Here is a 20,394-nt window from a genome sequence, read left to right as displayed (position 1 = left end):
AAAAACACTGCCATATCCACTCTCCATCCCCTGTGTCCCTGCACATGTATTTGCTTAAATTAATAGACAATAGACTATAAAAACAGAACAACAGAAGTCAAGAAAGGAACACAGCTGTCTACATGTGGTATCAAAACCTAGCCCTACTGACCAAAGACACCAAGATAGAGATTCCTCACAAGTGCACTTCCACACACAGGCCACACAAGGGAGCACAAGTTACAATGGTGTTCTGTCCATGTCTGACTTTGGTGACATACATCAAGGCCTGAATACTAAGGGGAAAGATAATGCTCTTTTAAAAGAGCATAAATTCATTGCCTTACAGCCACAGCACTGACTCGTACACACTGCAGTTCTTTTCCAACAAGAACCACTCCTGCTTGCACTACAGCTTCACAGGGCACATCTCCCTCCCTGTGTGTCTGTTCTGACCAACTGCATAGGGGCTGTTAATCAATAATATATCAATATTATAAATATCAATAAACAAATAAAATATCAATGCAATATATGCAATGCAAATATAAGGCAGTCTGAATGCCACTCTCAGTGCTGGAATCGCTCTAAATATGCTGTCAAAGTTGACCAGTTTTATAAAGAGTTAGTATCTACATTTTTATTGCAAGATTTCTGTGATTTCTTAACCAACTGCAGCAAAAGACACTTTTTGGGGAGATGCTGAACCCAACAGCATCTAACTGCTGCATAAGTAAGCCAGAAATCAAATCCTGATGGCACCAAAAAAACCCAAACCCACAAACAGCACAGAATAACTAAGCATCCAAATTAATAAACTAAGCTTGAAGACATGAGCAATTTATTAGGAAAGCAGCTTAATTAATATTATTAAATGTTCAATGACAGAGACAATCAAATTTGTAACAGAAATTCAAAGATACTTTATTTCCATTTCTCATATATCAAGAAGCTAGGAATTGCTTAGTTGTAAAAATGGGATTCATTTTAGTTTGATTCACACAAATACTAAACATTTATTCTTGTATTTTAAAGTCCAAGAATGAAAACTTGCAATTAAACACTGAGCAAGCCATGTGTTCAGGTTATGTTGGTTTCTTATCTTAAAAAGTCTTAAAGAAAAAAAAAAGGATACAGGACTTATATTCTCAGTAGCATATGTGCTATTATCAACACATCTTTCTGAACTCTGGGAGGAAACACCAGTCCTGAATTAAATTTTTTTAAAAAAAATTCTAACTCAACTTTATATTTTTCTACGTCACTACAGCTTTCTTTCACCTCATTTTAAAGCAGATCTTCAGTTTAAGCTGTCTTCCGCTGTCTTCACAGACTCTTCATGTAGTAGTCCTATAATGCAAAATTTTGGGAGAACAGACGATTAGACAGCATTAAGAGCATTTTGTTTACCATTCCTATACACTCGCCCAGTTGTTAGCTGTCATCTTAACTCTACAAAAACATCAATGAACATGACTAGCTTTAGAAGCAATGATGTAGCATTAATGGTTTAATATCAACATTAAATGTTTAAGAGCTCCTAGCATACATAATGCAACTACAGTAACAAATTATGTTACAAGAAGCTCATTTATCAGCTGGTATCTCCACTTTTAGTTCCTTATTTCAGGAATACAACTAAAGACCTTCTGTAAGAAAGAGCGGGGAAAAAACTTCAAGTTGTCCTTTCAATACAGTATTGGAATTGCCTATTGCTTAGCTGCTTCATATCCCACAAACAGTTTCCAGCATACATTCCTGCCATCAACACTGTCATCATTTGGTGGCATCTGTCTCTGCATTTACATTTGCCTTACAAGCCTGTCATCAGCCATTCCACTGTTCTGTGCTACGGCTGACTGCAAAGTCTCCTACACAGTAGGAAATATTAAACACATACCTCTTAAAGACTTGAATTGCATTGAAAGTAACAAGGCGAATATTATGTAGTGTTTATTGCATTTTAAACTCTTTAAAGATATCTAATTCTGGGCAGCACTGCATCCCTACACACAGTTGAAAGAAAATTCCATTCTGTTAACATCAGATTTACAGTATTCACACAATACACAAAAAGTCCTTTTCACTAGCTTCAAAATCAAAAACACAACAGTAAGCTTAAAGATTACAGGCAACAGCATTCAAACATGGATGTGGGTAGAGAAAGGAGTACCTGGCATGAGTACCTGCTTAGTTTGACTGAATCCTTGATTTTTAATTTGGCTTTTCATGGGCCGCTCACAACACCAACGCTGTGTGAGGTATGGTAGTCAGCTGCAATAATTCATAAACCCTACACTTCCATCAATCCAATGCTACTGGCTCTCGAGTTACAGAACAAACTGCATTAGAATGCAAGGCAATAAAGCAAAAAAACTAGAAACATCCTTGACAAAGAAATACTAGCAGTTTATATGAAAACAAAGTAGTCCAACATGTGCCTCAGATATTAAGTATTTAAGCAAAAGTTTCTGCTGATGTACCAACACAATATGGACTTAAATACAAAACCAGTTCAACTTTTTTTTAAAAAAACGAAACAAAATCCCTAAAAATAAAAAAAAAAAATCATTAATTTTTCTATGGTGACTATATTACAAATATGTCCCAAAGAGGCACACTAATGGGGGCACGAGTCTGCTACAAAATAGCTGAGACAAAACAATGTACCTCAAAATGTTTTGCAGGACTACACTGTCATTTCCTTCAGAAGGTGCTTTAGTTTGTCTTCTTACTTGACTTAGTTCCATCTTCATCTGTGCATACTTACGCTGCACTGTTAAACAGTAACAAAAAGCCCTAATCAAAGTTTGAAATAATGCACTTACCTCTGTCTGATCTGAGGTCATATCAGATCAGTTTTAATTGGACTGAGTGTCACCTTCAGATTTTATGTCTTCATTGGTCCCATTGACCTCATTCTTAGTCTCACTCTCCTTCGAGTCTGTATTTGTGTCTTCACTCTGTTTTTCTCGACTACTGGACTTCATACTACTTTTTTTATCATCAGATCCCCTCTTTTCTGCCATGAAAGAAGACATTGACCATGGATTTCAAAGTAAAAACAAACATTGCACATGTGAGATATATATTGCATACAACATGAGACAATTTGTATAGCAGTAACAGTAATACTCAAGAAGTTACAGAAATAGGCTTCAGACTACCATGCTGGAATGGAGAGGGGACAAAATAAAGGTAAATGGGGACAATAGAGGGTGGGGGAAGAGGAGAAACAGAGGCAGCTACTCAGCTCTCTGTCAAAATGAACAAATTTGGGGGGAAAGAGGTTAGGCAAATGTGTAATTATGGTGCATGGCTTCCTTACTTGTTACGGGACTCTTTTGGTCCGCAAGTTTTGATTTCTGATTGTGTATGGCTTGCTTTGGTTTACAATTCTTGTTAATTATGGGTCTTGAAAGAGAATCAGAAAAGAGTGATGGGACAATGCTTCACTGCATAATCGAAGAAATTGATACTTGCCAATTGAAAACTAGCAATCTCAAACTATCAAACACTTTGGGAAACAGTATTAAGCACTGACAGCTCTGCAGGTGGAGATCAGTGACAATCAAGATTAAATTTGAAGCTGCACATTTGTCAGCATTGTTAATTCTCAATTTTATAAAAACAGCCATCATTTATAGACAACTCATTAAAAGGACTTGGGGGGACAGCTTGGAAGACATATAAAAAGCAACTTTTTTTCAAAGGCAAAGAAACAGCAAGATGTGGGGGAATGAGCCCACAATTTCATCATGAATTGAGAAGCTCACTGAAATATTTGCTACACTAAAAACTCAAAGAAGGAAGGAAGCCAGAAGTAAAAATATTTCCATGGGAAGAAAGACATTCAGTATTAGAGCTGCGTGCCTCATCTGTAAATTCAGTATTTTCAAATTTACTAAAAATACCAATTCCTGCTGTATTATTTCACACCATAATATTCACCTCTTGATCAGTAAAGACACTCTGGAGAGAAAAAAAAAAAAAAATCCAGAAAACCAACCTCTCAGATGTCATCATACAGAACAACATTCATGCTCTTTTTTCTGATTATTCCCTGCTATCCGGGCAAAGTAAATAATATAAATAGACAGATAAATCTCCAACACAGGAGCGCACAGATCAAACACTCTGAAAAAGCTATTTTAAATAACATTATCACCTAGACTGGCATAACAGACTTTAATATTCCAGGAGACAAAGCAAGAAATTAAGCTTTAAAAGAACAGCGACATCCCGACTTCTTTGCTTTATAACACACTACACCAAAGGATAGGGTAAAGCCCTCACAGAGAAATTAAGGCAACTGCCTAATGACCACCAGTAGTGAGGATTCACCTGCAGAAGCACATCCAGTGCAGGGTGCCTGGAGAAAGCACACGGCAATGTCACCCAGCTCACTGAAAGACTAAGTCAGTTTGGGTCTGTCTGCCCTTGATTTGGCAACTCCGCAGGTAGATTGCACTCTAACTAACCTTGTTAAAAAGTCTTCTTTTTGTGTCTTAAAGGTATCTCCGGTGCACACGTGGATCCACTGAGGAATAGTAGTCTTGTTTCCCCGCAGAGGACTAGTAGTCAGTCCAATAATCTTATCTTCTGTCCTATGTAGATATGGTAGATCTTAATAGCCCTATGGATGTGCAGTGTGCAGGGTTTTGTTCTGTCTTTTTTGTGTCTTGAATGTGGTCAGGAAGGATAATTTTGTTTAAGGTTAAAAAAACTAATAAACTGTGGCATGAAAGATCAAATTCTTCTAAAAATTTTAGAATTAAAACAGGTTTACCATAGCAAACCTCCAGTTTGCCAAGCAGAACTGAAAAAGTGTATTCAACAAATAGCCCAATAACTTTTTAACCCCTAGAGTATCTGCAGAAAGTTAAGTTCCTCCACTGTATTTTTAATCAGTAAGAGAGAAAGCACATAAAATTAGTTTGCTGTTGAAAATGGGTGTATTATTTCAACTGTGATGTATTAGGTATAATCACATAACATTGACTTTGCTTCCTGATTAAACACATTAAAGCACATTTTTCTGATTGAGTTTGTGTGGGCAACTGAGATGTGTTCTGTGAGAATTCTTACCACAACAAAGTGAATCACTTTACTATTCAGAAAATCAAACATAATATCCAGTATTACTGAGCTGTTCTGGCAGTATCTGCTGACGTTTAATCACTAACATTAAAACATGATCATAATTACTTTTATGTAAATATCAGAATCCACATTAGGGAAGGTAGAGAGCCAAGCCAAAGTGGTCTAGAGGCCCAGTCCAGTATGAACCCTTCATAAAATTAAGGTACTTGGAAAATAATTTTTCTTTTACTAAAACCCCCTATTTACTCCATCTGCTCTGAAGTTTGTTAACTTCAACACTAGATGCATTCTACTGATTTATATTAAGCTGACACTCAGCTGGTGTTAATGGCTGGTGGCTCCTTTCTTTAGCAAAGGTATCCCTGACCCTGAAATCTGAGTCACAAACCAAGTACCCCCATTTTTACACATACTTTTTTCTTATAACCTTGGCTGTTGTCTTCCACAGTATCTTAGTGAACAAGAAGCCAGGACTTCTGAATTTTCAAAGTGTGGCACTAATTTAATATGCAATTGTATGCAAATCTTGGGAAACTGCTCCTTGGGTTTTTTTGGTGTTAATATTCATATTTATAAAGCAGTTTGAGATTTCCAGATGAAAGGCACTACCACAAGTAGTTACAGCCTTTGCTCCTTACTTTTACAACTGCAGATCAGTGATGGCTATAAAGACCAGCAGATTCTGAAGCCAGGATCCCCAACATAACTAAGATTTAACTTTTAAGTTACTACTTAAGTTACACACTTCAGATATATGAATCTCTAAAGCTTTCTTCTTTACTACCTACCTACAGTGCCACATTGTAAATATGAAGCTGCAATGGTGCTTACAGATTCAGCACAGAAATTCAATGTGGTCTTATTAACTACTACTGGGTTTTTTCTCCTTCCTCCCCTCCTCTTTTTAATTTTTTTTTTCTGTTAAAGGATTTTCCCAGCAAAGGGAAAACAACAAACTTCTTCTGTTCTAAGGCCTATTTGTGTTTTTACAAATGTTAAGATGGTACAGTGAAAAAAAGTAATTGGTTTTCCCAGGTGGGATTTTCATCGCAGCTCATAGCATCACCTCACTGTTCTCATTTCTGGTGGAAGAAAGTAGCAAGCAGCAAATAAAACAGCCAGCAAGGAAATCAGTTAAGTTAAAACTAAAAATACTTGAGATGCTGAAGAAAGTTCACTAGCTCCTCTATTTATGGGAAGATTAAGGAAAGAACTGAGAAAATTGAATTGAGAAAAGCTCAAAACCAGACCAAATTTGAATAAATAAGAAAACAGTTACTTATATGCATAGATACACACATTCAGGAAAACAGGACATTCTTGACCAAGTACCAAAAATCTGTTCATAAAGCAGGCAAAAAAGGCACAGTATCAGGTAAGAATAGTAACAAATGGACAGATATAGGCTACAACACTGAATCTGAGTTTAAAGCCTGCACATCATTTCCACTGCCAACGAGCAAGCAACAAAACCCACTCTCTTACATGGCAAAGGAAAATGAGAGAAGCATCAATACTAAAGGTGCCCCACAGTATAAACCAGAATAATTCAAACAGTCCAAGGAAGTCAGGGAAGAGAAATACATGAAGCATTACCAACATTTTGGCAACCAATCCACTGGATAAATACGGAGAAGGGTCAAGCAGACAGGCCTATGCAACCCAGACACATGCACAGAGCACCTTTCATTCCAGAGAACCTCAAAAGTACCTTAGAAACACAATTGTTTCATCCATTACTGATGATCAGCCCATGAAGTGGGGTGGCTGTTTCGGACTGGCCATTAGTCAGCTCCCCACCAGAGCCAGAAGTATTACGTTCCTTCAGAAGTTCCAAAAGACTTTTAAAGGGGGAAATTTAGCAATAACAGTGAATTAGTATCTTCTCACAAAATTGGAATCTACAGTGTTCTCACTGTAGCTCTTTGTAATCCTACTTAAAGTCAAGTTTCTGAGCTTCAGCCTCTGGTGAAGCAGTGAGTCACCATGAATGCTGTGGTACATGGCATGTACAGCTACAAAACTGTTGCAAGGACTAACACAGCTTTCTGTTGAGACTCACCTGAACACTGACAAAGCAAAACTCACTTCGTTTGAACAACAAAAAAAAAAAAATAAAAAAAAGGGAGAAAGGTGGGGAGGAAGAGCAGGAGACTGGGGAGGAGGCATAAATTGTCATTTAGAGCATCACAGAGATTCTGCAATATTTATCTTGGACTGCATTTATAGATTAGAAAAAAAACTTGAAAGCACTGTTAAAAGAATAACAACAGAAACCTGATAGTGTTGAGAAGTAACAGATGGTACAGATGAAAAGCCAGGTACCAATCTCCCACAAAACGTGTGCCTGCAAAGGGTAATTTGCAAATAACCACTAAGAGTAGGAATGCAAGACATTCACTCTTACGAAATTATGATTACAGGCTTATGTTTTCCTAAAAGTAAACAGGTCTTAATATATAAAAAAATCCTTGCACACTTCATCTGCAGACAAAGTGCAACAGGTAAGAGAAGGACTCTGGGGTGTAGGTATGCACACATATGCAGTGATGTTAACCGGAAAAAAACAAAATGCTTCAAACTGCTTGCAGCAACACACACAGCTTTTAGAACCAGGTCTGATCTGGTACTAAGAACTTTCAGTCACTCACTGAAAGGCTAACAGCTTTTGAGACTCTAAGGAAAGATTATTTCAAAACTTTCTAAGAACTCAGTCTTTATACAAACATACCTTTTTCTTTTGACTTCCTGTCTTGTTCTCTCTCTCTGCTTTTGCTTCTGTGCTTGTAGGACTTCCGATCCCGGCTTTTTGACCGTCTCCTGTCCCTACTGCGAGACCTGTGTTTCCTTTCTGATCTATCATGGCTCCTGCTTCTCCTCCGGTCACGACTCCTTAACATTCACAGAGAATTTCAAAAATGTAAACCTCAGCTGCTATTTTCTAACTCAGAATATAAAACTGTAGAACAGTAGCACTTTTAAATACAGTCATTATCTGCAGAAACCAAATCTTAAAATATTGTATATAAATATTTCCCGGTACAGAAGACCTGGTTTCATACTGACCTCTTAATTTACTAAAACACTTAACTACACAGTTTCAAAGTATCTACCACCATTAAATACAGACCAACTAAAGGAAGAAAGCAGACCCTACTTTTTTGGGAGCATTCTTTATCTGCTGAAAGCTCCCTCATAAAGCAAATTCCACCACTATGGTGCCATCTTCCAAAAATGGAGAGAAGACACTCAGCAAAAACTTGCCTATCCTTAGAACCAATAAGGTGTGTCTTGGCTTAAGAAGCAAGACCTAAGTGAAGCTAACAAATCAGTGATGTGACTCAGGCTGACAGATCAAGTCCCCACAAGATTTTTACCTTTTGGAAAGTTATATGAAAATACTTAAGAGACACACAGGCACACACACAGGTACCTGCTCCGCCTTCTTTCTCTGCTTCTTGACCTTTTGTGGTCTCGTGAGCGGCTGCACCTCCTGTCAGATGTCCTGCTTGAATGCCTGCTACGTGATCGGCTCCTTTTACGTCTCTCTCTGTCACGAGCCCTCTCTTTTTCCTTTTCTTCCTCTTCACGTCGTCTCTTCCTTTCCCGCTCTTCTCTTTCCCGCTCCCTCTCCTTCTCTCTCTCCTCCCGTTCTAGCTTCTCTTTTTTCAACCTTTCATCACGGTCAGGCTCTTCTGTTCTTTTTCGTAACTTTTCCTTAAAAAACAAGTTCACAGGAAGAAATGGTGATTACTCAATGACTCACTCAAGAAATGACGACTACTTAAGCTTATAGATTCTGAGGCTATAAAAGCCAAAACTTTTCACTAGACAGCCTTTTCTGTACATTAGGAAGCCTCCAAGAATTTTGCATTTCAATAACTGGAGGAAATACTTACTTTTAAATCTTCTACAGTAGCTTTTATTTTGGCATAACCCATGTGCTGCTTTCCCATCAAGTGGTCATCTACCCTGGACTGTGCATCTCCTACAATTAAAAAGGCTCCACAAACTTCACAAACTTCCATTTGTTTTTCCTGGGCTGCAAAGCTCTCAATTGTCTGAAAAAGAAGAATATTTGATAAGGCAAAAGGAAAGTTTTGGTTGAACTCTATATTACTGTTGTCAAATCCCAGGCTCTACTGAAAGCTTGAATCACATCTGCCTGCTTTCTCTTAGGAGCACTGCACCCCATCAGAGTAAATAGGGAGAAAAGAGGCCACCCTATGCCCATTGCCACATGGAAGGAGCCCATGAGAAACCACAGAACCATTACTGACTGCATTAATATGTACCAAGTTGTATCTGCAGCTTCCTTGCAATATCAGAAAAATTAAAGTTCTAAGTTTTTCTTTTAAAGCTTTCTTTTCCAGTTTTAAGATTACTTTGGCATCAACTGTAATGTCAGGAGCTGCAGAACTACCATGGAATATACCTCAAGGAATCAAAGGGCTAGAATACCCCATGAAGAAAAACAAAAATAATTACTGGCTTCAATTTAGAAGTACAGTGGTCAAATTAAACCACTGTTTCAACAGACATATGAGAAGTACATTGACATTTCAACATAAACCCAGGTGATTATTGCTGTGCAGTGTTCATGAATCATACAGTATGGACATAAACACGCTGTCTGTAACATTTATGGGCTCTCAAAAGATAAAACAAGAATCTCAATTTGAGCATTTCATTAAACACCAAAGTCAAACCCTTAAACTTAAGCTCCTTTTCATTAACAGAATCTTGATACTTAAAACATTCCCTCTGGCTTCTGTAGCTCTCAGAGTCAGACAGATGCCTGTCTCTAGTCACAACCTTGACTCAAGGGCTTTCTGTAACAGTCACAGTCGTTCAGTAGAATTATATTGCAGAGACTACAGGGCAAAGTTTAACTGAGACCTCAACTAGAGGAAGGTGCAAGCTCTCTTCTACCACTGCTGGGTGAATATAATAATTTGTGTGCAGGAAACCCACTCTCAAGGTAAAATGCCTCATCAACACACTGGATTAACACAGCCAAATGTCCTGTTACTATATAATAAATTCTGCACAGACCTTGCATACCTTCAGCAGAAGGATATTTTAGTATGTCTCAGAACTACAAACACATTACTTACTGAAGTCGTAGACCTCAGCAGTTCTCTCTCTTCCTTTAACTGTTCAACGAGTTTCATCATTCCTTGTGCTTCTTCCACCTTCCCTTCTGAACCTAGTTCTTCAATCTAAAAGGCAATTAAAAAAAAAAAAAGTTTGATTTTTGATCAAGTAACAAAAGCAAGAGATCTCTCTTATGGGGGTTAAAAAACCCTCACCTGTTGAAGCAGTACATCAATTTTGTCAGTTAACACCTGAATCTTCTCTTCGTTTTTACCAGTAGGTCCCGCTCCCTGCAAAAAGTAAAAGAGTGAGTTGGGGCTATTCTTCTTTTGTTAAAGTAGCTTAAGCACACAAATGTATGTCTTCTCATATACCAGAGATGCTTTGGGAATAACCTCCCCCTGGGCCTCTTCTCCCACAAGAAGCTACTAAAAATAGTCTAGTCTAATATAAAACACTTCTCAATACAATTTACTCCACTCTTGTTAAGTCTAGTCACACTAATTCCTCCCAAATCAACAAAAATGTTCAAGGTCCTGGCAAGAAAATCGTATTCAAAGTCCTAACTGTCGTAACTTCAAACTCTGACACTCCCATGCAGCTATTGCATATCTTTGCAGACATTGAAGTATGACTTAGAAGTTCTGTGGGCTTTGAATTCAAATTCTGAGCATGAAATGTGAAAAGAATTTCACTTCAAAGATGCATTTGTCAGCAGTGTCCTCTCTGCAGGCTGCCAGAATAGGCTTATTGCTGCCCTCCCACCTCTGCTCTGCTCCACAAGTGCTGTCTCTCGACCAGATATTGTCCACAGCTCCTTCTGAAGCAACTGGACTTTGCACAGAACAGTGTGGGGCAGCAGAAGGGAGCAAGGCTGTACTGCCAGTCACAGAAGCCACAGAGCACAGGCCACAATCACTGCTCCAAATCCATCAGGGGACAAGATACAGCTTGCTAGTGAAGGGAGGAAGGAATGTGCAACTAGTGGAGAGAGGGTGAACTGAGGTCAAGGTAAAGACAACACTTGACAGGTAGAGAACAGATACTCATTCTGAGGAAACAAGAGACAGTGAGAACAGAGAGGGCTCTTGCTGACTGTGGAGTCTCTCTTGGCTCATCCATTAGTGCCAGATACAATCTGCTGGCTAAATGATGAATAATCTTATTGATCAGGAATCTTCTGGATGGCATTAAGTTTTACCTGAATAGGTAAGACCCTGAAGATACTGTCTACAGGAAAAGCTGCCTCAATGACTCATGCAGACTCACCCCAGAAGACTGTTGGTTCTGTGACAGTGCCAAACGAGCATGGCCCCTCCGGATCCTGCGCTCCACCTCTGCAAGCAAGCTCTGCAAATAGCGCAGGAAGTCTCTCTCATAGCCCACCTTCATAAACCGAGAGCTCTTCTCATACCTGAGAAATAAATTTAAAAATGAGAGCTCACATCAATCCCCAATAGATGAAAACTAAGTAACAAGACACACAGTATTATAAATTCTTGCTCACAGTAAGAGAATACTATAAATTTAAATAAGTAAATTTTTATTTAAATAAAAATATAAATAAGTTTACACAAATAAAAAAGAGCGAGTAATTTGTAATGTTTGGGTTGCTATTAACAAATTTCAAAGATACCAGAAACTCTATCTGCTTTAACATATCAAACAACAAACTTACTGTTTGCGTAGGTTTTCATCATGTATTTTTTCACAAGGACCTAAGAAGACAACACAAAAAGCTAAAGTTTGCATTCCTAAATGTTGTATTCATATTCCACCAGCACCAGTTTGTGCACCATGACAGAAAAGGGCTATAAACATTTCACAAGGACTTTTATGCTTCTGTCTTTCTGCTTCCTTTGCTTGGAGCTTGAAAGATACATTAACGAAAAAGAATGCCAACATTTTTTAGTAATTATAAAACCGAAAGAGACTCTACATAAAAAGTCTTCATAAAAATAGAATTTCCAGATAAAGTTTTACATCATCAAATACAAAGTAATATCCTAAACACCTGGAGCTTTAAAAAAAAAAAAAAAAAAAAAATTACATATGAAGGGTAATTTCATCAGGCACTTTCTAATTTCCAGGGCTCTCTGCAACACACTGGCTACTTAAAACATAGATCTTCAGAGTAAATTAGGAGGTATGTGCTCTGACTTCATGAAGGTGGCTGTGTTAAAATTCCTCACCTTCCCCAGACTCTCGAACTCTTCAACAGACTTAGAAACTAAGACAGAAAGTCTGGTTTTGCTAAGTCACCATCTCCAAACAACATCCTACACGTAACCATCACATCATTTACAGCTGGTCTTCAGAAGTAACTATTACAGTAAGAGAGTCTCTAAAGTAAAGCAGCTCAATCATGTATACTCACACAAAAATAGGTTTTAAAACCCTGCCCAGGTAGAATAACCCAAACTAGAAACTGACACTTGAGGAGAAAAGCACCCCACACCCAGTAATCTGGCTTACACAGTAAGAAAAAAAAAAATTAAGACTTTTTTTACTTAGACAAAGTAGCATCTAGGATAAATATTTCTTTTAGCATATTGTATCACCAGAAACCCTTGAAATGAAAAAATAAAATAAAATTCAAAGTGTTCTGACAGAGTAATTAACAATAAAAAAACACAGTTTGCATTCAAAAGCTCAACTGTAATTACTTTTATGTGAATAAAAATGTCATGACTTATAAACTTACCTAAATCAGAACGGGTATTTGTAAATAATTCAGCTGGGCAAAAGCCACAAAGGTAGTATTTGCAAACCTGATAGAGAAGAAAGAAACAGGCATCATTTTTTGCCCCTTGAACTGAAAATTTTATGTAATTGCTTTTATTTTCTAAAACACAGCAATAAAGTTTCCTTTAAACATAGTAAGATTTCTAAAAATTTTACACACCCTCTATCTTTATATTTCTTGGCAGCAGTGAGTGCTACAAGATGCATCTTGATGACAAAAGACTAAAAATCTTACTTTTCCTTGCAATAGTAATAGTTCTTAATTTTACCACCAAATATTTAAGATTAGAGGAGAGAGTCATCAATTTATAAATATAAATATTTAGTAGTTCCAAAGGAAAGGACTTAAATCAGATTGGGCTATTTAATAGTTTAATAAGTTAATAAAAGTGAAATTCTTAACTATGAAAAGCCACAAGAGATGAGAACAATTGCCATGGAAGCATGGAACAAGTTCTTCCCTGCCAACTAGAAAGGGTTTGGTTTGTTTCTGCACAGTATGGTTTTACATTGAGTCAGGTTATTTTTCTGATAACAGAAAAAGACCACCAGAAAGTTCAAAAACCTACTAACCTGTTACTCTAGTCAGTAAATACTTAACATATGATGAGGTAAAACCAGCTTTTGTTAAAAAGATTATTCACCCTCACCCATGAACATGGGCTTAGCTAGTCAAGTTGGTCAGTTCCTGAAGTTCATAACACAGAAATATCTCCTGTCTATTCATCAGAAGAGCCGTAAGGGTAGAATCTTAGATCTAGTAGAAATACTTTGATCCCTAATTTGATAAACAATCTTAAATAATTAACTTTTCACTAGGCCCTTCCTACAGATGCGACTGCCATTAATTAAGGGGTAAATCCAAAACTAGCCTGAACATTCTACCAGCACCTCCTTTACATTATGCTACTTTCTGATTTTTGGCAAATCTAGTAACTGTGAATGCATTACAGCCTAATTCTAATCCTCTCACATATCCTTCAGAGAAAGACTTGCAGTATCTTATCTCCCATGATACTCACTAAAGTATTTGAAGAAACGGGGGTGAGAAGAGAGGCCCCAAACACCACCAACTCACTAAAAAGCCTGTGATATCCGCTGATCAAATTAGATCAACCCGATTTATTTTTCCAAGCTGCAATTCAGGCTATGGAAATTAAAACACTACTGACTGCTTTAGAGATCACTCAGAAAAACAATCAGGCTTCTATTAACAAACCACGGACAAGAAACACAAATCTCTTATGTTATCTGAATACCTCTCCCATGATCCAGGTCTGGACACTGGTACTTATCTGAAGCAATTTACCAAGAATACTTAAGAAAACATGTAAAATGACTGTTTTTTGTTTTTTGATTTTTTTTCTTCTCAGAAGGACAAAGTTACTGGACAAAATCTGGTTTCAGAATCTGCTCTTCTCTGAAAGCTGCAATATCCCTTTTTTTACTATGGTGTTGCTTCAAAGGAGCAGTTTCGGGGATGGATTTCTGTACTAGTCCATAGAAATGTGACTTCTCTATACATTCTCTTCTTCCATTTTCTCATACTCACATCCAGGTATAAGGATCAGTGGAAAGACACCTCCCAAAAAATTTCAGAGATGGATTAGACAATTTCCTAAGACACAGAGAGTACAGTAATGACAGTCTGACCATACCATACTGTTAAAAGGGTTGTAGAGTATCTTCTATCAACCAAAAAATTAGGCAAACTGGCCTACAAAAGTTTAGAAACTACTAGTAACTAAAGAAGCAAAGGAAAAGTACTTGGAAGTACGATGAACAAAACAAAACAAAAAATCCCACCCTCAATGAAATCCAAAAGAATTACAATTATTTTTAAATAGCTCTACTAGGAAAGTCCTCTTTTTATGAACTGATGGTTATAGCCAAAAGTTGCAGTAACCTAAAATACAACTAAAATACAAGGTTTAAACACTCTATACACAGTAACAATTATTTATCTATTAAAAGCCCCAAACAAACACAAGCCATATCAAACAAACAAAAAACTCAAACCCAAAATAATGACAAGATACACCCACACCTAAAAGCTGCCATAATTTTCTATCAGCTTCTAGATGCTGCCACTCTAGCACTCGGATGGCACTCCTAGTGAGTGAGACAGTGAATTAATTACCTGACATTCTCTCCTAGGAAGCAGCCTGCAGAGAAATACTCACTTCAGAGTGGTTCAGACCACTGTGGCAGAAGTGATTTCCCTCCCCTCTCATACCTATTTCTTTATGCTCTTCAACTAAGTTTGCTTCAACAGGAAAACACAGCTTGCTGGAATCCTGCAGAATCTTGCAAGTACCATTCCAGCTCAGCTTCACTGAGCGCAACATCTGCCTTCCCAGGCTGAACATCAACTGCACTTCCAATCAATCCTAAGTAATCAACGGTGAGTGGGAACAATAAGGGCCAAGGAATGGCTTAAGCATCATGGAACCATAAAGGACTGAAACAGAGGTGATTGATAAGCTTCAACTGGCATCACTCATCCACGGTTTATCAGGCCACTGCACTAATCACAAGTAATATGAAAATATGAAAACACATTCTGTAACAGGCAGTTTGGTAGGCCTAAGTCCCTATGCAGGTAACAAGCATTTACTCCTTTCTGCAGAATTATTATGGCAACTTTGCTACCAAGAAGGTGCAACAGAGAAGGGTCACTGTCAAACTGCTGCTGCAGGATAAGCCAGAGCTTGGGTCTCAAAGCTCCCAAGCGCTCTCATTTTGGTAAGACACTGCCACACTACAACAAACAGGAATGCTTGGAACTCTCCACTTCTTTATCACAAATTGACTAACCCCTGAAATCTCATGGAGGTAGGAAATAGTATCCTTTACATCCAGGTCCACTAAGTTAACAGCAAGAATTGCAAGCTCAATTGGAGTTTGGGAAGCAGTTCAAACCTTTCCCATATAAAGAAGGTATTGACAGCTCAGTATTATTAAAGCTTCTACATTAACATGTTTCTCTTCTGCAAGAAATTTATTTGCTGATGGAGAAGTATCTCTCTAACAGTAACAAACAATGACATAAAAAAATTCCTTCAGGGAGACAATTCCTAGTAAAAAGGCTGAGAATAAAATCCAGCCTAGATTTTAGTTTACACATCGAAAACTTGTAAATTCCTTCTCATAGTTGAGTTCTTTGAATCCATTAACGCTCACATGAGCAGACATTTTAAGAGCAATGCCCGCCCACCCAAACAAACATCAGCCCTTCTCCCAAACCCAAGCTTAAAGACAAGTGTTTTTTGCTCTTGGAAGAGTATTAGTAATGGAAGGCTAGGTTCTCTCCCTCTGTCCCCTGGAGGATTAAGTCCTTAAATTCTACCTAGATGCAAAGCAATTTAGGTCACTGGCATTATAAAAGTAAAAGCACAACACATTATAAATAGCTAAAACCATCCAATCATATTCTGAATACCTACATTTTGAGAAACTGCATTATCAGAGGTGATTGCTCACAGCCATTTGTCTCTTAACAGCTCTTCACCCCTCTCCACTTTCCTGAAAACCCTGAGTTTGCCTAGATGAAGCATTGAAATTTCAAACCTTACAGGAGCACGGGCAGTCTATGCTGGGCTGTCTTGTGCTACTGAACAGCCTCAGACTCTTATGCAATTGTTGTTTCTGTAATAAATCACTTTGTTGCAGGTGGCATATTAAAGAAGGAAGGCGTGAATCAATTAAGAAATATACTCTGTCTACTGATATGATAGTAGGCAGAAAGACTGAAATATATGATACTAATAATTTCTTCCTGCACACAAAACAAAGCCTTTTTGCCACAACCAGGACTGGTTAAGGACACGCCATCATACTGAAATATACCACAAATGGGATTCCAATTTTTAAAGATTAAAGGCTTTAATCATGTCTAAGTTTTAAAGTAAGAACTTAAGCTCAACGAAATATTCTATAATATATGATCAACATGTTTCATTGGCACTGCAAATGAATCACACACTGAGCTAACACACCCTGTTTCCACACTTTCCACTTCTATCCTGTATTTCACTGCACCTTCCAGTTTCTGATAGCCACATGGATATAATCTTCAAATGATAAGCAAAATAGAGATGAGCTGCTTCTGATAATCTTCCACATTCAAAACTGAATGTGACACAAAATTCTACATTTTGGGATCAATACCACATGCTGGCATTAAGCAGGTTGCATGTTGATCTATATCTAATCTCAAAAGAAATTACATTAGCACACGGATTTCACATGAAAAGCAGGACAGCAGGTAGAGAAATTAATGTTACCATTTGAACCTCATCTGCATTTCCTGTCTTAAAACATGTCAGCATTAGCAAATTTAATCTTTAGGCAACAAAGTCAAACTGAGACACGTGTTTAAGAGGCATAATTGTTGGGTCTTCTGAACTCATCAGTTGACTGTGAGAACCTAGGAAAACATTCCTTGCAGAAAGGTTGTATTAAATCATAAATAAAAGCAGAAGCAGAGCAAAGAGCAGCAGACCCTGCAGGACTGAAGGCTCAATCCTAAACCTGTAACTTTCCCACTGCTGTCAGACACAGAACAGCTCTCACTTTCTTAACTGTCAGAGGACTGGAAAGGAGAGACAAGGCCCTGTTTCTAAAACAACAAAACAGAACACCTTAGAGATGGAGTCTCTTGGTTATGGTCAAACTCTTCAGCCTGATGTTGTAGTGAAAAGAAAAATTGAAAATATTCTGATTTGCTTATTTGAAGAAAGTAATCTGAATTTATTAAAAGTGAATGATAGTGAAACAAAAACCAACCAAGAAGAGAGGTCTTTCTCACCTTAATTGATAAAACAAACCAAATCAAACCAATCCCCTTATCTGTTCTACCTGGATGAACATGGCTTAAGCCATTCACCTTGTATTTCACATAATTCATCTAACTCCTCCTTATTTTAAATTCACAATCAAAGGAAAATATCTAACTGTACACAAAACCGAATTATTTTCTTAATAAAGTAAGCCTAGAAACACATAAACAAGGTCATGAAAACTTCCTGAACTCACAATTTCTTCCTGACTTGCACTGCTTAGCTAGAGCAGCATTTTTCAAGGGAGGGAATGGTTCCTCACACTTGAAAAATTTAAGGTAAGATTGGTCCTTAGATCATGCAACTGCAACCAATTAAAACAAATTCAAACAAGTATTATCTTCCTTTATAATGACCTAAATCCCATATAAAAACATGAAATCATGTATTTGATTAAGATGCAATTTAGAACAGCCAAACCCAAGCACTTCTCCCTCCTCCCAAATAACACTCCAGGCAAATGCTGAGGGGGAAGGAGCTGGATGCTTTGTGCAACTTAAACCACAGAAATTCCTATCACTTAAGTGATAAATTATTGTAACTGTGACACTTTATTTTAACATATAGCATAACTAAAAAAGGTATCGTGAACGGGAGAAAATTTAAAAATTCATCAGTGTTCATCTCTCTCAAAGCAGCAGCTATAGGAACTATTATGTACCACTGGGTTTTCCATAAATAACATACAATCCAACTATGACGGCCAAAACTAACTCATCATTCATTAAAGCTCAACCAGTGGAGAAACCCCAACTAATAATAACAATAAAAACAACAGTAACAACAACAACAACGTTGTCTTGTTTGGATTACTTACTTCAGAAAATGAATGAACACCACATTAAGAAAAGTACTTAAGTACTCCTAAACAGTCTTGTTTAGGTTAGCGACCGGCTCTCCTCCCCAGCAGATTCCTCTGAGCGAGGAAATATGGAAAGAATAAGGCTTTTCTTAACCAAACCTCCACTTTCCAAAGTCTTATAGTTATTCCTTGTGGTACAACCTCCAGACATTAAAGTCGGTACGCGCATGCCCTTCTTTTTCCTCCCCCAACACCACCCCAGGAAGAGATCTAGAGATAATTTATCTCCCAAACTAGAACATCTGTCCCATCCCTCTTCGTGCAAGGCAGCAGCTTCTACTGACAAGTGCTGAATTCTTTTAACCGCCCCGACGCTTTATTTTGTGCTTCCCTACGGGAGACCTCCGCCACCAGCAGCCTTCTGGAAACCCCCGTTCCCGTTAACGGCGGCTCCCGCAGACCCCCAAACACCGGGGCTGTCCCTCTTGCAGCCCAACAATAGCCCGGCAGTGTCGGGATCCTCCTCCTCCTCCTCCTCCTCGGTGAGACTCGGCGCTGCTCCCGCGCACGGCCGGGCAGGGCCCGCCCTAGGCCGCCATGCAGGGCCCACCACGGAGGCCCCGACCCGCACCCCGACAAAGCACGCGGAACTCTCGCTCTGGCCGGCACCTCACCCCTTCCCTCTTCCCCCCTCCCCGCAGTTGTCTCCGGCCGAGAGAAGCCGCCCATGTGGCTACGACAAACCCCTGGCCCCGCGCAGTGTGCGAGAGCAGCGAAGGAGGGAGGAGATAGGCGGCCCCGCTGCACTCACGCTCTCGTGGTCCCACCGCACGTTGCTGCGCTTTTCATCCGGGGCCAGGTTCCTGTCCCGGCCCATGAGCTCATCGAGGAGCTGGGCGGCCGATATCATCGTGAGCTGCGGGCCGGATCCCCCTCGCCAGACACCACCTCGGCCGCCTCGCCCCGACCGCCTGCGCCGCTCCTGACAGAGACAAAATGGCGGCGGTGGCTGGCCCTACCCACAATGCACCGCGCGGGCCGGGCTGGCCGTGCTCCGCTCCCTCACGGCGCCTCCGTGCCGCCCAGCCCGGGCAGCGGCGGGGCACGGGCAGTAACGGGGGGTCCCGGCAAACACCGGAACGGGGAACCGCCACAGCCGTGCCTGGCTCCGCCTGAGGGACAGCGGGTGCCACACAGACGGTGTCCTGCCCAGTGAGGTGTCACGGCAAACACGTCTAGCCCAGAGAGGTATGATGAGCGATAATGTGCTCCCTGTGGTGTCACTGTGGATGGAAAGCTGTCGCGACAGACAGTGTCCAGCCCAGTGCGGTGTCACAGCACCGGGACACAACCCAGACACACAACGCTAGTGGTTTTGCTGGTCGTGGCTGGAGGGTAAGGAAACGGGCCTGGGCACAGCTGATGCAGCCTCAGGGCCCTCTCTGCATCCTTCCAGAATAAAATCACCCAAACCGCTCCTGGAAGCTACCGAGTCCCGGTCCTGAGTGCCTCCCGCTGGGCACGACCTCTTAGAAATGCAGAGAATTGTAGGATCATTATGATGGAAAAGGCCTCTAAGATCATCCAGCCACACCACATCACCACACCAATAAACCACGTCCTCAATCGCCACATCCACACGCTTTTTGAACACTTAAGTTAAAATGTTAAAAATTACAATATAATATTGGCTTTTGCATTTATGTATTAGCTTTTACATGTTGTAAGTATTTGGATATGGTACAAATTGTAACTCCTTTTGGCTGCTTATTGGTGTAACACAATCTATTAGTTTTGCACCATATAGCTTGTAGAAATAGTGGTGTG

General features: G+C 39.3%; 1 protein-coding gene across 11 annotated transcripts; it reads right to left on the bottom strand.

Annotated features, from left to right (window-relative positions):
• Positions 1-878: 878 nt before the first annotated feature.
• Positions 879-20,219, bottom strand: LUC7L3 (LUC7 like 3 pre-mRNA splicing factor). 11 transcript variants are annotated; one of them, XR_015278013.1, is made up of 14 exons: positions 19,379-20,026; positions 12,884-12,950; positions 11,858-11,897; positions 11,449-11,593; positions 10,395-10,469; positions 10,200-10,304; positions 8,982-9,143; positions 8,516-8,799; positions 7,814-7,974; positions 4,461-4,586; positions 2,861-3,001; positions 2,650-2,755; positions 2,166-2,231; positions 879-1,329 (listed from the first exon to the last, which is right to left on the bottom strand). XR_015278013.1 is itself a non-coding variant. In XM_086857347.1 (13 exons), exons 4-12 carry the CDS (start codon positions 11,569-11,571, stop codon positions 2,207-2,209), a joined length of 1,182 nt encoding a protein of 393 aa, XP_086713473.1. In that variant the 5' UTR covers positions 11,572-11,593; positions 11,858-11,897; positions 12,884-12,950; positions 14,477-20,219; the 3' UTR covers positions 879-1,329; positions 2,166-2,206. The 11 variants fall into 11 exon arrangements, 8 of the variants coding, with proteins under 8 accessions (XP_086713473.1, XP_086713469.1, XP_086713467.1 ...); XR_015278014.1 differs by lacking the exon at positions 2,166-2,231; XM_086857347.1 differs by lacking the exon at positions 4,461-4,586 and having other exon boundaries at positions 14,477-20,219.
• Between the last annotated feature and the right edge of the window lie 175 nt (positions 20,220-20,394).

Source organism: Cyanistes caeruleus, chromosome 19 (genome assembly GCF_971803275.1).
Source record: "Cyanistes caeruleus chromosome 19, bCyaCae1.hap1.1, whole genome shotgun sequence".
Classification (NCBI taxonomy): Eukaryota; Metazoa; Chordata; class Aves; order Passeriformes; family Paridae; genus Cyanistes; species Cyanistes caeruleus.
The sequence above is the reverse complement of the archived record's forward strand: the minus strand, read 5'-3'. Positions and strand labels throughout refer to the sequence as shown.